Raw genomic sequence first — 14,168 nt, forward strand, 5'->3', positions numbered from 1 at the left:
GCCACTTTATTTTGAATATAAATACAGTTGCACCAACAGTAAAAGTTTACTTTGTAAAAGTTTACTTTTATGCTCTACTTCCACAAGCTCCTTAAAATTTTTCTGCAGGTAGTCCAGGGTTTCCTTGCCACATTACACATAACAAAACCCCAAAGCAGTGTCTGTAGAGGAGCATCCACCTGGTGACAATCAGAGCTTCGGTGTTCTTATGGACATAGCAGGCAAAGAGGCTGTGGGGATTCATTGCCAGGACTCACCATTCAAACACATATCAGGTACTTGTCTGTATCTGAATAAAGCCCCTTATCAACGTGAAATGGAGCTTAGGTTATTAGTTACTCTCCATCAGAGTTGGGCAACTCTTTCCTTTATGGTTCTGTGCAAATTGTTTCACCACTGTGGAGTACTGCTCATTAAAACAATAAATGGCAAAACACTAAAGTCGCTTCTCCATCACGCTCATATTTCATTTCCTCCTGCTAGTCAGCATCTTGGGAAATTGAAGTTTCAAATGGTTTCCATTGTTTTCTACCAGTGTGTGAGTTATTCAACCTGAAGGAAGTGTGTAATGCAAAAAAAAAAATTATACTCTACAGGGACAATGAACTTCCCAAGGATCTTTCTGCAGCAGATCTGGGGACATTTTGAAACTGAAATGTCATACAAAGCAAAGGTTTTATGGCTCTGTCCTCTGCTCTTGTGCAATAACTAGTAAGTTGGTGTTACGACCCTGAAGGTGAGGTAACTGAGGTTCTTGTTAATAGGGTGGATAAGAGTGAAATGACACTTGAATGACTGGAGTTTATATACAGCAGGTTTAGTTTAGAATGATGGAAAGGAGGTATGCAGCCATTTTGGTTATTACCTATAGAAACACAACAATAGAAAACTATAAAGATATCATTTAAGAAAATATATAAGGAAAAGAAAGGACAAGATAGTGGAAAGATATGAAAAGAATTAGGAGAATGTGTCCTTACAAACTGTGGGTCTGCCTGCAGGAAAAGTTAGATATTGATAGGTGAAAGAAGCAACAGGAGTAACCATAAGTTTCTGAGGAATGTTACTAAATGATGCAGACTTGCTCATACAAGGCCCTGTTAAACTCCTGGATTAAGAGATACAAAGAAAGAGGCGGTGGGGGGAAGAGATGTTGTGCATATCAGAGGGGATATGATCCGAATTAGCTGATTCGGGCAGCCTGTACCTCTCAAGTACCTCAGTCAATGGCGAAAGGAAGAGGGTGGTGTGGCTGGGAAAATAGGATCAAAAGTAAGCTGTGTCCTCCAACAACTTGAGAGATGCCAGGGGAATGCCCCATGGTCTCTTCCTTTATTCGAATAAAGTTAAGAGGACATCTCTATTTCCTTTTTGGGCAGAAACCTCCGGTGCTGTGAATTTTTCTGCGCAGGTAACACCATCTGTGGACCCAGTAACAAGACTTGATTGATGCACTGAATTTTCACGTGTGGTGATCGCAGCCTTGATCCATCAGGGGTGGGGGCAGCCCCTGAAACATGAAGTTCCATGGGGTAATAGACAGCCTGGTTCCGGAGGGAATGCCCAGGTACATCCCGTGTTGTGAAGCAAAGGTGGGTTTGTTATGGCCACCCCGTCTGTTCTTATGCAGGTCTGAGGTTTCCCAACACACACCCCAAGACCGCTCCTCCTCCCCTGCGGCTCGGGGAGTGCAAACCCGGCCTCATCTAAGCGCCCGCTGCTTTCCTAACTCGCTGATTGTCGGAGTCATTAACTCTCAGCATTTCGGTCCCTCACGCAGGTGGTGGGAGAACCGAGCTAGCGAGGAGAAGAGATACAAAGGGCACACGGGAAATCTGATTTTTTTTCTTTTTTTTTTTTTTAATTACCTACAGTGAGGAAAGGTGTTGGAGATGACACGTATGTTAAGAACGATCACGTTAAGTTTCGAGGGCGGGGATTTCCCGGCGAGCACCCCACACCGCACACTCCCCTTCCCAGCCCTCCGCAGCCGCGGCGGGGAGCGCCTGAGGGCGCCGCGCGTGCGCAGCCCCGCGTGACCCCGTCCCGCCGGCGGGGCGGCGTTAAGATGGCGGCGGCGCTGCTGGCGCGGCTGTGCCGGGGCAGCCCCGGCCTCCGGAGCACCCCGGGGCTCCGCGCCGCCCTCCCGCCCCTCGCCGCCTCCCCGCCGCCGCTCCTCCGCCGCCCCGCCGCGCCCCTGGGGCCGCGCAGCATCTCGGCGGCCGAGCTGGTGCGCGCCGCGCCGGCCCCGCTGCAGCCCTACCTGCGGCTGATGCGGCTGCACCAGCCCGCCGGTGAGCGCGGCCGGGAGGGTCGGGGCCCCGTGCCCCTCACCGTGGCTTCCCGTTCCCCGCTGAGCCCTCCCGCGGGTTTTGTCTCCCCTCAGGGACGTGGCTGCTGTACCTGCCGTGCACCTGGAGCATCGGGCTGGCGGCCGCGCCCGGCTGCCTGCCGGACTGGCGCATGCTGTCGCTGTTCGGCGTGGGGGCCGTGCTGATGCGGGGGGCCGGCTGCACCATCAATGACATGTGGGACCGCGACTATGACAGACAGGTAGAGAGCCGCGGGGCAAGGCCGCTTACAGCGCAAGGGGGCATGGCTTCCGGCTGAAAGAGAAGGTTTATATTGGATATCAGGAGGAAATTCTTCGCTCTGAGGATGGTGAGGCGTTGGAATAGGTCGGCCGGAGAAGTTTTAGGCGGCCCGTCCCTTGGAAGTGTTCAAGGCCAAGTTGGATGGGGCTGCGAGTAACCTGGTGTAGAGGAAAGTGTCCCCGCCCACAGCACGAGGGTTGCAACGAGGTGATCTTTAAGGTCCCCTTCCAACCCAAGCCCTTCTGTGATTCAGTGAACCAAGCACATGCCCACTCATCTCCATCATCACAGAATCAACAGAATTTTTGGGGTTGGAAGGGATCTCTGGAGATGGTCTTGTTCAACCTCCTTGCCGAGGCCGACTCACCTAGAGCAGGTTACACAGGAATGCATCTAAGTGGGTTTGGAATGTCTCCAGGGAGGGAGAGTCCACTTAACAGAAGCTGTTTTTTCTCAGCGTAGTACCAAGGGTCCTGAAAGGCCTGAAGTACATGAGCATCATCAATGATTCCTTGCTGAGAGCAGGCTCCACGTTCAGGAATTCCTCCATGCTTCTGTCCAAGATGCACACAATTAATTTGCCTCATTTCCTCCAAAAATAGTAGAAAGTATTTTACTCCATATAAGATTCCTCTGTCCAGGACTGTAATAAGTCTTCTAGAATACTCACCTCTGCCTAAGATGAAATACATGCTGCTGTAGTACTTGAACAAGTTTATTTCTCAACCTTGTTTTGCAGGACAGAAGAAACTAACACTTTTTTGCTACACTTGCTAGTTACAATTTATCCAAGATCAACTTTTTTTTTCTTCTTAATTTTTGGAGCAGTGTTTCCTTGTATTGTTGTATTGTTTATTTTGTCTGTTCAGAGTATTGTGCCCAGCCCTGAGCATCGTGCCCAGCCCTGAGATAATCCCCTTCTATTGTGTTGTATTTTTCATTTCTCATCTCCCGTTTGTTCAGAAGAGGGAAATTAGGTAAAGGCAGTGCCCAGTATCAGATTTTGAAACGTGCACGGGTGAAGGCTTGGGGGGGAACATCCTGGTGATGTGTCACTGTTTGCTCCAACTATGTCTTGTTCCTGTATTGCTCCTGTGGTTTTGGGGTTTGGGTTTCGGCCATGCAAGGCTCAGAATAATGAGCCAATCCAGTATGTGAAGTTCTTACTATGGCACTTGTATTTTGTTGGAAAGGCAGGGAGTCAGGATGGGGTTTATGGCAGCTTTGGATGCTATAAGGTTTGGAAGGTGTTAACGACTGCATATACTAAACAGATTTTATGTGGGGGTGTGATATTTAAGAGGGAATTTCAATATAATGGCTTTATTTGCACATTATGTGATGTGGTCCAGTGGAAAATTTTAAAAATTTCCTTCACAGCTTTTTCTGGGGTACCTTAAAAGGCTGCCTTCAGCACAAGTGCCAGAGAGGCCAGGCCAACAGTAGGATGTTGGCTGGTGTGGGTGATGGTGGGTTGGAGTTTAGATTTTGTGCTACTGGATATTTGGGACATGTTTTCTTTAAGTGAAACATCCCACATTTGGTTGCACTGTGCAGTGGAATTGGTCACAGGAATGCTAAGTGCATATTTAAACTCCAAAAGCAGTATTTGGTGTTAAAATAACCTGATGGCTAGGGGAAGAACAAGCTAAAAGGGTTTATTTAAATTCACATTATTCAAGCACGGGCAAGATACTTTTTATGTACATCATATTTTGTAAATAGTTGGCTTTTGAAGCTCTTTGAATACTTGACATGATTTTCATCAACATGAACAATTTCATGGAATTATTAGGGTTGGAAGGGTTCTTTGGAGATCATCCAGTCCAACCCCTGCCAAGGCAGGGTCACCTGAAGCAGGTGACACAGGTACATGTCCAGGTAGGGTTTGGAATGTCTCCAGAGTGGAGATTCCATGACTTCCCTGGGCAGCCTGTTCCAGTGCTCTGCCACCCTCAGCGTAGAGTTCTTCCTCCTGTTGAGGTGAAATTCAGTCATTTGGGGTTTTTTTGGCATTGGTCACCTTTGGCAAGTAACTCACCATTCATTTATTTTAGCTTTTTTTCTGGTCCTTGTTTCTTTCTTTGGTTTACTTTGTATGATTTCTTGTTCCAGACAGGGTTTCTAAACTCCATTGTATCCCAGCTGTAATTAAATTAATTGTCTTTTCACAGCTATTAACTCCACATCAATGGGACTGGATTCTGAAAATGGCAGTAGAGAGAAACAAAAGTAAACAACAGCATTAGGGCCCTTTAATTTCTCTTCAGAAAACAGGAAACAAATGTTGTAAATTGTCTATCAGTTACAGAAGTACCTGGTAGTAATATTATTTCCATTTTTTAGGTTGCAAGGACGGCAAGCAGACCCCTGGCAGCTGGAGATATCTCCACTTTCCAGTCCTTGGTTTTCCTTGGGGGGCAGCTCAGCCTGGCACTCTGTGTGCTTCTGTGTCTGAATTACTACAGGTAATGTATGAGTTATCTTTTGGTTTTTTGAAGTCTGGTTCTGGGTCTCAAATTAAGCACAGAGATTATGAGTAGAAAAGGTGCTGAGGAAAGGGGGAGGAGGTTATTAGTCATGGAATAGTGATTGATAGAAAAAGAATTAAGTCAACACCATGTACAGCTCTTGCAATGCTGCACTACATCTACTGATCTTTAGCCTGGCAAACAGTATCCTTTTGGTACTTTTTACAGTATCATTCTGGGAGCAGCCTCTTTATCCCTTGTGATCACCTACCCTCTGATGAAGAGAATAACATACTGGCCACAGCTAGTTTTGGGTGAGATGGAAATATTTTTTCTATTTTTTTTTAATTCCAGCTGTTGTTTTTGGGGTGTTTTACAAATTAGCTTTTGAGCTTTAGCAATCTGACTTTTTATAACTTTGCATCAAAGTAGGAATACCTTACAGACAAAGGTCCGTTTTGCCACAAGCTTCTTAATTTATGACAAGCATCAGAGCTGATGTGTGGCTTTGGGGTGGTTTTTTTTGTTTGTTTGTTTTTTTTTTTTTTTTTTTTTGCTTAGAAATCAGTTTCTTGTGTTGATGGAGTGATGGAAGAAGAGTAGGGAGGAAATAAATATGTCATTTGAGAATGAGCTATAGTTTTGGGTTTATTTCAAAACCCTTCTTAAATGCAGATTTAAGCATTCCAGTCTTCAGCTGTTAAAATACCTCCTGAACAGATACTGATGGTGCTTGTATTTTAGGTTGAGCTACTAAAACATACCTGTGTATATTGACTCTCACATTCCACCTGTCTTCAGGGTTTTCTTTTACCAAAATTTCTTTTACCAGCCAGTTATGCTGACATCTTTTGTTAGACTGACATCTGAGCATTTTACCTTCAGACCTGTTGTTTGAGTATTCTGGAATAGTTCTGTGCAAATGTTTCCCTACACTAATGAATTCAAATTCAAATTAGGGGAAAATGTGTGGTATGTGTATTTCACCATGCATGTCCAGAGGATTTATGTCAAATTATTTATATTTATTACCTGCCTGGAAATAAGTGGTAGAAAGGGAGACGTTGGTATTATACAAAAAGCTGCTGATGTGATACCCTCTCAAATAAATCATATTTGAATGCTCCTGGCATTCTGGTAACTTCTTTTTATCTTTTTTTTAATTCTCTTAATGTTTTTAGGACTTACGTTTAATTGGGGAGCCCTTCTTGGCTGGTCTGCCATCAAAGGGTCGTGTGAGTGGTCTGTGTGTTTGCCCTTGTACTTTGCTGGAGTCATGTGGACACTGGTGTATGACACCATTTATGCACATCAGGTAAGGTAACAGTGAGACATTCCAGATCCCTGTGTTTAAACACACAAGTTTGTGTGTTTCATTTGCAAATTTGTTGTCGAACAGCAGAACTAACCTCTTGCAGTTCTTCACCTTCAGCCCAGCTGAAGCAGCACCAAAGAAGTCCCAGCCCTTCAATGCTTTATTGCTGTTTGCCAAGGTTTTACAAATCAGGTGGAAAGATGGAAGTACAACGCCCTTTGTGCTCTTATGCTTTTGCATTTTGTAAATAACTTTGACATTGATATTAACTCTTGGCTGCTAAAGCAGCTCTGAGACCAACCTTCTAGTTTAAATTTTGATGTGGGGACCTACAAATTCCCTTAAATCAGGTTCCTAGTAAGAAGCATTGGAAATTTAAGCAAATCCCCCATTTTTATTTTTCTTATGAAGTGACACTGGCTTATGGATTTTGTGGTACTTTCTTTTCATTCCAGGATAAGAGGGATGACATCATGATCGGTGTGAAGTCAACTGCCCTGCAGTTCAAGGAGGACACGAAGCAGTGGCTCAGTGGCTTCAGCCTGGCCATGCTCCTGAGTTTGTGCGTGGCAGGAATGAATTGCAACCAAACCTTCCCATATTACTCTGCTGTGGCTGCCGTAGGGGCTCACCTGGCACACCAGGTTTGATGGGTTTATTTATACTTTTTCCATGTGGAAGTTCTTACTAAGAAGTCAGAGGGCTTTTCAACCCCCATCAGTTCATGAGCTACCTATAAAAAACAGTTCCTGTAAAGAGAACTAAACTCTTCTGACAGTAAGCTTGGCCTTCTTAAGTACCTTTTACAGACCTTTTGGTTGAGGAGACCTTCAGTCCTGACAGCAAACAGTGCAGCACTGAGTTTCAGTCTGTTTGTAACCAACAGAAGTGCCACACATTAAGCTGTGATCTCAAGGAAAGGATTTTCTCCTCACTTCCAGCAGCAGCTACTGCTAGATCCACCTCAGTGTGCTGCAAAATACTGTGGTGTTAACTGTTCTGATTCAGCTCTTGCAGTGTCTGGCACGCAGAACAGCAGATGTTAATTTCATATTGTTTTGCTAATTGAACAGTTCTAAAGAGTTCTCTTTATAACAGAGAACAGTTCAGTTCAGTCTTATAGTTGCATTCGTTTAGAAATTTTTATGAATAACAGAAAGATAGAAATTAGCTTTGTCCCTGAAGGTTGCAGATAGGGTCTTGTTACCTTGTTCTTTCTGAATCCTAGCAACTGTGTTACACAGTCGTGTATAGGGTCTTGTTACCTTGTTCTTTCTGAATCCTAGCAACTGTGTTACACAGTCGTGTATAGGGTCTTGTTACCTTGTTCTTTCTGAATCCTAGCAACTGTGTTACACAGTCGTGTAGTAAGTGACAAGTCAGTCTATCCAAAAATTAGTTACTGGTCTTGATAGGTAAGTGATGGCAGAGGTTTGTGAATTGCAAGTAGTAAAACCATTGCTATTCTGAGCAGTTAAATCTGTGGTAATGTGGAACTTTTTATAAAGCATATTGCATTTTAATGGGTGGAGCTCATGCAGGTAATGGATATTAAACATATCTCTGAGAGAGAGAATTCTTGTGGTGATGTAGTCTGGCACTCAGCCACTGCTTTCATAGTGCCTGTGCTTGGAAATGTATGAGGGAAAGAATACTACGTCCACTGCATGATCATTTGCAGTTTGAATTGTCAGAGAGTCTTTATGCTGTAGTTTTGTCAGGAATGGAAACCACTTTTAAGGATCTTTATAAGTGAGGATGCAGACTAATGAGTGTAAGTGATGGAGGATTCACAGTTGTGGCTCCTTCTCTGTTAATCCTTTCACTCATTTTGCTCAACATTTCCTCCTGTTATCGTTCTTAAGACTTTTGCACCAAATTTTGGTTTGGGGAATATTTTTCAGTAAATTTGCTCCTGCTATACCTTTTGGCTTGTTTTTTTTTTTTTTTTTTTGTGTGGGTTGTTGTTGTTGTTTTTGGTGGGGGGGGGGCCGAAGTTTGGTTTTTTGTTTATTTTTTTCCACTTTTAGATGTGAAGCATGGCAGAGATATGCCATGCTGGGTAAGCCAAACCTTGCTTCTGGGTGCTGTTGCAGGTGTTCAGGCTCTTATTTTAAAGAGAATTCTATGAACTTGGCTAAGAGCAACTGGGCTGAAACCAGCCCTGTTTGGCAAGGCAGGGCCTGGCACTTCCCTGTGCTTTCCAGTTACCCTGGTTCACTGCTGGCTCTCCAGTGCCTTGTCTCTACTGGAACATGGAACAACACCTTCCAGCAGAGATGGAAAAGTGCATTCATTTTTATTTAAAGTTGCATTGAAGAATTAGGTGGCAACCTACTGAGGAAAATCTGAGAGAAGACTTATTTACATGCCCAGATATTTTTGCCCTTTTAAATATCAAACTAGGCACACCAGTAACTGGGCTGTTTATATAGTCTTTCATTGAGATGGTCTGTGAATCATGTTCCTATGAGATCCTTGACTTACCTGCTGTGTGTTGAAAAAGATTGTCAGACACAGATGTCAGTTATGCAAAAAAAAAAAGAAAAATTAAGCACAGAGTATTCCTGTTTCTTGTGGAGGTAAGTGTAGACTTTAGCGTTTAAGGATAATTTTTTGAAGTTGCAGATCATAATCCTCTGATGTTATACTGTGCTTTTGCAGATTTACACTTTGGACATAGACAAGCCTGAAGACTGTTGGAAAAAATTTGCTTCAAACCGTACTGTAGGAATTCTGCTCTTCATAGGGATTGTCCTTGGAAATCTGTGGAAACAAAAAGACTTTAAAAATGTAGAAGAGTCTTCAGAGAACAGATAGTTGAAATCACTATACTGATATTTTAGTCTAACTGAAGTGTAAGTATTGTAAGAAGGAAAACATATTTAATATAAATATAGCTACTTTATATTGTTTATTTATAAAAGCTGGTGGAAACAGTTTTGTTTCCCAAATAATGCAATTGAGACAATTCTACAAGGGAAGTTTTGGTTGTCTGGGAATAACTTGAATCTGCATAGAAGCTCCAAAAAGTGAAGCTGCTCTGCTGGTCCTGTGTAGTAGTAGCAAACTTGCATCAAGCTCTGGAGACTGTGAACCCAAGATTTTATATGAAGCAGATGTCTCTTAGTGACAGCAAGAGTAAAAATGAGAAATGGTTTCTGATGTAAATAAAATCTGGCTGTACATATTTGATGGTCTCGTTTATTACACAGGTAATTTTCAGTTTGAGTTGGAGCTTGCTGCATGGAAGAGTTGCAATAACTCTTTTTGTTATGAGAGTTGTTTTTCTCCTGAGATGTCTAGGAGGACAGTCAGGACTCTTGAGTGTGTGAGGAAAGGAGTCAATAGAGAAGTATTTAAGATTTTTCTGCTCTTGCTGTGATTGCTGCAGCAGGTGCTTTCCATGTGTAAAGGACAGGCTTCTGCAAAGTTGCAGAGAGTGAGCTGAGCTTGTTTGTCAAGAGTGACTTGAACACAGACTAAGGACTGAAAACAAAAACAGAGCAGCCCAGAGCTGTTGCCAAGTATGTGTGAGCAGTGGTTGACCCTGGGCTACAAATTCATCTCGCAAACTGTTGATGTTTTTTATTTTTATTTTTCAATTCCGCTTGTTTTGACTTACGCCTGCCGGTTTTATTTGTAGTCTTACAGGAAAAACTTGTTTCTAGGGGACTGCCTAGAAACCATAAAAATAGCCACTGCAGGCCAACTAAGTGGCTCATACATAGAAGTTGTTCTTAAATAGGGTTTGTATTTCTGGGGTGGAGAAAGTATTGAAGAAAAGCAGTTTAATAATGAAAAACAATAAGCTTCTGATCTGTTATGTGACAGCTGCATTTTGTAGAGGGAGAATTTGATGCATCCAATTCGAACTTTATTAGCCATCTACCAGTAATTAAAAAGTCTTTTAAAGTAACTAGTAGGGATCAGTTTCTCAGTAACAGTAGTGTTAGTTCTGTGAGGTGGTGGCAAAAGTTATTAATCTGTTTTTAACATACTGAAGTGTTTTTACGTTGCTCAGATTGGGGAAGAGCTCACATTTTGTAGTGCCTTTGAACCTTCTGGTGTCCTTGGTCTGATGACTGCATGTCACAAGTGTTTGTCTTAAAATGAAAGGAGGAAAAAGGTGTTGCTAAATAGAATAGAAATTAAAGTTTCAAAACAGTCCTCATGTCCAGAACTTGAAAATAATTTCATGTTTTCTGTGAGAGTTTTTTGAACTTAATCTTAATTTCATTTTACACAGATAAGACATAGCTGTATTTTAGGTTCATTGCCTGAAAAACAGAAAGACTTAGGTTTCAGGCTATAATACTGAGGATATTAAATTAGTGAAAATTTTATTATTAATACAAGGAAATAAATAATTTTTAAAGATGCAAAAGAGCTGAAGGCCAAGCTGCTTCCTGGCTAAAACCTTCCTGTTTGGATCTTCTCTCAGGTACATGTACATCTCCTCCCTTCATTCCCAAGGTATTCTATTCCAAATCTCCACTAAAACACTCTCTGCTGTAATTGGATACAGTTTCTTAAAATGTTTTCAAATACTCCTGTCTCTAAGCATCAGCTTTTTATTAGCGTGCTTTTGCAGAAAACAATGTCCGCTGGAAGTTTCTTCTCCACTATCAAACCTTGCCTTTCTCTCCTACCTTTTTTTCCAAGTATTCCTCCACAGGTTGTTGAGATAACAAATGGTGTTTTTTAGGCAGCAGGAAGTTCAAAAGTCCCTAACTGTGGCAAACTGAAACACTGCCAGTTGCTCAGTGAAACAAGCTCTGTGTGTTACGCTTTGTAGAAGGGTGTATCAAAGCAGCACCAGCTCTTTGTCCAGGATCAGCCCTACAGAAATAAGGGTGCTGCTCCTGCAGGGATAAAGGGAGAGTTTGCCAAGGCTTTGGGAACGTGCAGGCTGGGGCTGGATCTTTGCTATAGAAGTCTGCTTAGCGGTGTGGCACACGGGAGCTCTCACACTTCCCTTTCCCAGGGAGAAGACTCGTCAGAGGAGGGTCAGCCAAGGCAAACTCTGCCTGGGTTCTGCTATCAGTATTTCTTGGTAAACACGATGCCATTAATGGGAGGGGGTCAGGGTTTTCCCTCCCTATTCCCAAGTATGTGCTGCAGGAGCTGTGCTGTGCAAACAGCCGGAGCGCCTGTGCCAGCGGGCCTGGCTGCCAGGGAGCCTGGCATCACCAGGGCACCAGGTCGGGAATCTTGCCAGCCACTGGTGACATGAAATGGGAAAAAAAGGCACTCCTTTTCTACTTCCACTTTGGCAAAAGCTAGGAGAGGGCCGTTAATTGATTTCTAAACACTTCATAACGCAAATACCAGGAGCTTCAAAAGAAAGCTTCCAAGAAATAATGTGCGTCTTAGCTGGCCATGGATAATGAGAAGTTTAGATACTACCTCAAGGCTCCTGGTATACTGAAGAGGTGATTTTGATTTTCCTGCAACGCCTCCCTGCATTTTGTGATGGAGGCAAAAGGCCAGAGCAAATTTTAACACAGTGTGCTAGATGCAGTACCAGAATTAGAAAGAAAATTAAAAAATAACTTCATTGGTTTTACAGCTTGTTTCTTTTCCTGGATGGTGGTGGCTAAAAAAAAAAACAAAAACAAAAATACACCACTTCCAGGGAGCTGTACAGAAGTGATTTTGACTGTACAAAGCAGAAAGAGGTCTAATACACTTAAAAGAAATGGAAACAAAACCAGCAACAAAAGAACAGTATTCATGCCAAGTTCAATGCTTCTAACAATACAGCTGTAATTTCTAGGGTGGAAATTCCCATCCTAATGCAAAACAAAATCCAAAACTACCCTTGAATTCTCACACCTGTGTAATGGTTCCATTTGTTTGCTTTTTGCCTAATGCACTAAAAATGTAGTAGTTTAAGGTTTGCCAATTGTAATATATTTACTTTTTGTTGTGGAATAGAATTAGGAGTAAAAGTAAAGCAGGCCTAAAACTTAAAAAGGGAATAAAGAAAAAAACTTTATTAATAACACAAAGAATAATAATAATGAAAAATTTAGAACAGATTTTATTACTAGTTTTTTGTTGTTGTTTTTTTTTTTGTTACAGCTTAACAACATACAGGGACACTTTAGTCAATTCTTAATCTTTTTTTAGTTTACTTTAGGGAGAGGAGTTTCTTCTTGTTTAGTTATAAGGATTTTTTTACTCAGAGAGGAATTTACTAGGTTTTTTTTTACGATTAACAGCTGCCTGGGATTTGCCATTATTAATTTCTTCTACTTTACAGTCTTTTCAGAACTGAGTTGCAGGCTATGTTAAAAAGTTATGGTGTATTACTTTTTAAGAATGAGCTACTTAAAGGCAAAAGTTCTTTTTGGCTTACTTTTTTTTGTTTCTACTTCATTCCTTGGAACAGAGATTCCCCCCCCCCTTTTTTTTTTTTTTCTTGGGGCAAAGGATTCTTTAAACACTTTACACCTTGCTTCACTTTTGTCTTTCCTTTTTTTCATGGTTTAAAGGAATTTTTTCGTGAAGCACAGTCTACCCCTGTAACTTATAAAAAGGTATTTTAGCTAGCCTTTGTGGTGTCTCTTTATTTTCCTTCCATTTAGAAATTTAGCTTTTACTTTATTGACTTGTGTATTCTTTTTGTTCTTCTCCCTCTCACCCAAAGAAAGATGAAAGTCTGAAAGTCTTATCTGGGCATTGGGAAAAAAAAAAATTAAAATTTTACACAGAAGTTGCAGGGGCTGGGCCAGGCCACGCTGGAGCTGTGTCAGGATCTCAGGGGCAGGACGAAAACTGCAGTCCACACAGAGGAGAAATGGGTGCCAAGGCCGTGTGTCCATGGCTTTCCCCCGGCGCTGCCCGGGGGTTCTCCCTCTGCCCTGCCCAGCACACAAAGCCCTGGGGGCTCTCCCGAACCGGGCCCGGCTGCCTCCCCTGCCCAGCCACGGCCACACCGGGAAAAGGCGAGAATCCCAGCCATGGGCTCTGCTCCCCTTGGCCACTGGGACCCCCGGTTAAAGACGGGGCCCAGCCGCCTCCGGAGCCGCTCCCGAATGGGCTGGGCCAGGTCAGTGTTACTTTGTGAAAGGCCGGAAACGTAGGAGGGTTTTCCCGGGCTTTACTTGCTTCAAATGGGATTCGCGGAGCGAACCGACCCCTCCAATTGTTTTCTCAGGCTGTTCAACAACTAAACCAGCCTCCAATTGGTCCCATCAATCCACAGAGGAAGTTCTCATGGAGAAAAAACTTCCTAGTGTGCCCTCCCCCCAGGGTAAAACCAGCGCAGCCTGCAAACCACAATTTCTCCAAATTGCAGAACTTCTTGTCAGGTAAGGTGTACAGTACTGTACCTGTACAGGTACAGTAACAAGGAAACATACCTAATACAAAATAAATAAATAAATAAAATGTACCTAATATAAAATCAGTTGTATCAACTGCATAAAGAACAGAGCCAGGCCTGTAACAGGTTGTAAGGGCAGTGGGGGAAAGCAGTGGCCTGCCCATTTGACAGGACCTTATTGTTTTCCTGCACTGATGTCAAAGCGTCCAGAGGGTCCAGCTCTGAATGTAAAGTATCTCTCTTTCTACAGCTCCCTGAAAGGACCTTATGGCCAGGTTGGAGTTGGTCTTGTCTCCCAGGTAACAAGTGACAGGAGGAGAGGAAATGGCCTCAAGTTACACCAGGAGAGGTTTAGACTGGATATAAGCTCCACTAAAATGGTGGTCACACACTGGAACAGGCTGCCCAGGGAAGTGTTGGAATCACCATCCCTGGAAGTGTTCAAAAGGTGTGAG

General features: G+C 42.9%; 1 protein-coding gene across 1 annotated transcript; it reads left to right on the forward strand.

Annotated features, from left to right (window-relative positions):
- Positions 1-2,068: 2,068 nt before the first annotated feature.
- COQ2 (coenzyme Q2, polyprenyltransferase) lies at positions 2,069-9,551 on the forward strand. Its single transcript, XM_062493886.1, has 7 exons — positions 2,069-2,294; positions 2,387-2,553; positions 4,941-5,062; positions 5,294-5,379; positions 6,247-6,380; positions 6,836-7,024; positions 9,045-9,551. The coding sequence occupies exons 1-7, from the start codon at positions 2,069-2,071 to the stop codon at positions 9,198-9,200; spliced, it is 1,080 nt and encodes a 359-aa protein (XP_062349870.1). The 3' UTR covers positions 9,201-9,551.
- The last annotated feature ends 4,617 nt before the right edge of the window (positions 9,552-14,168 follow it).

This window comes from Cinclus cinclus, chromosome 5, assembly GCF_963662255.1.
Source record: "Cinclus cinclus chromosome 5, bCinCin1.1, whole genome shotgun sequence".
Taxonomy (NCBI): Eukaryota; Metazoa; Chordata; class Aves; order Passeriformes; family Cinclidae; genus Cinclus; species Cinclus cinclus.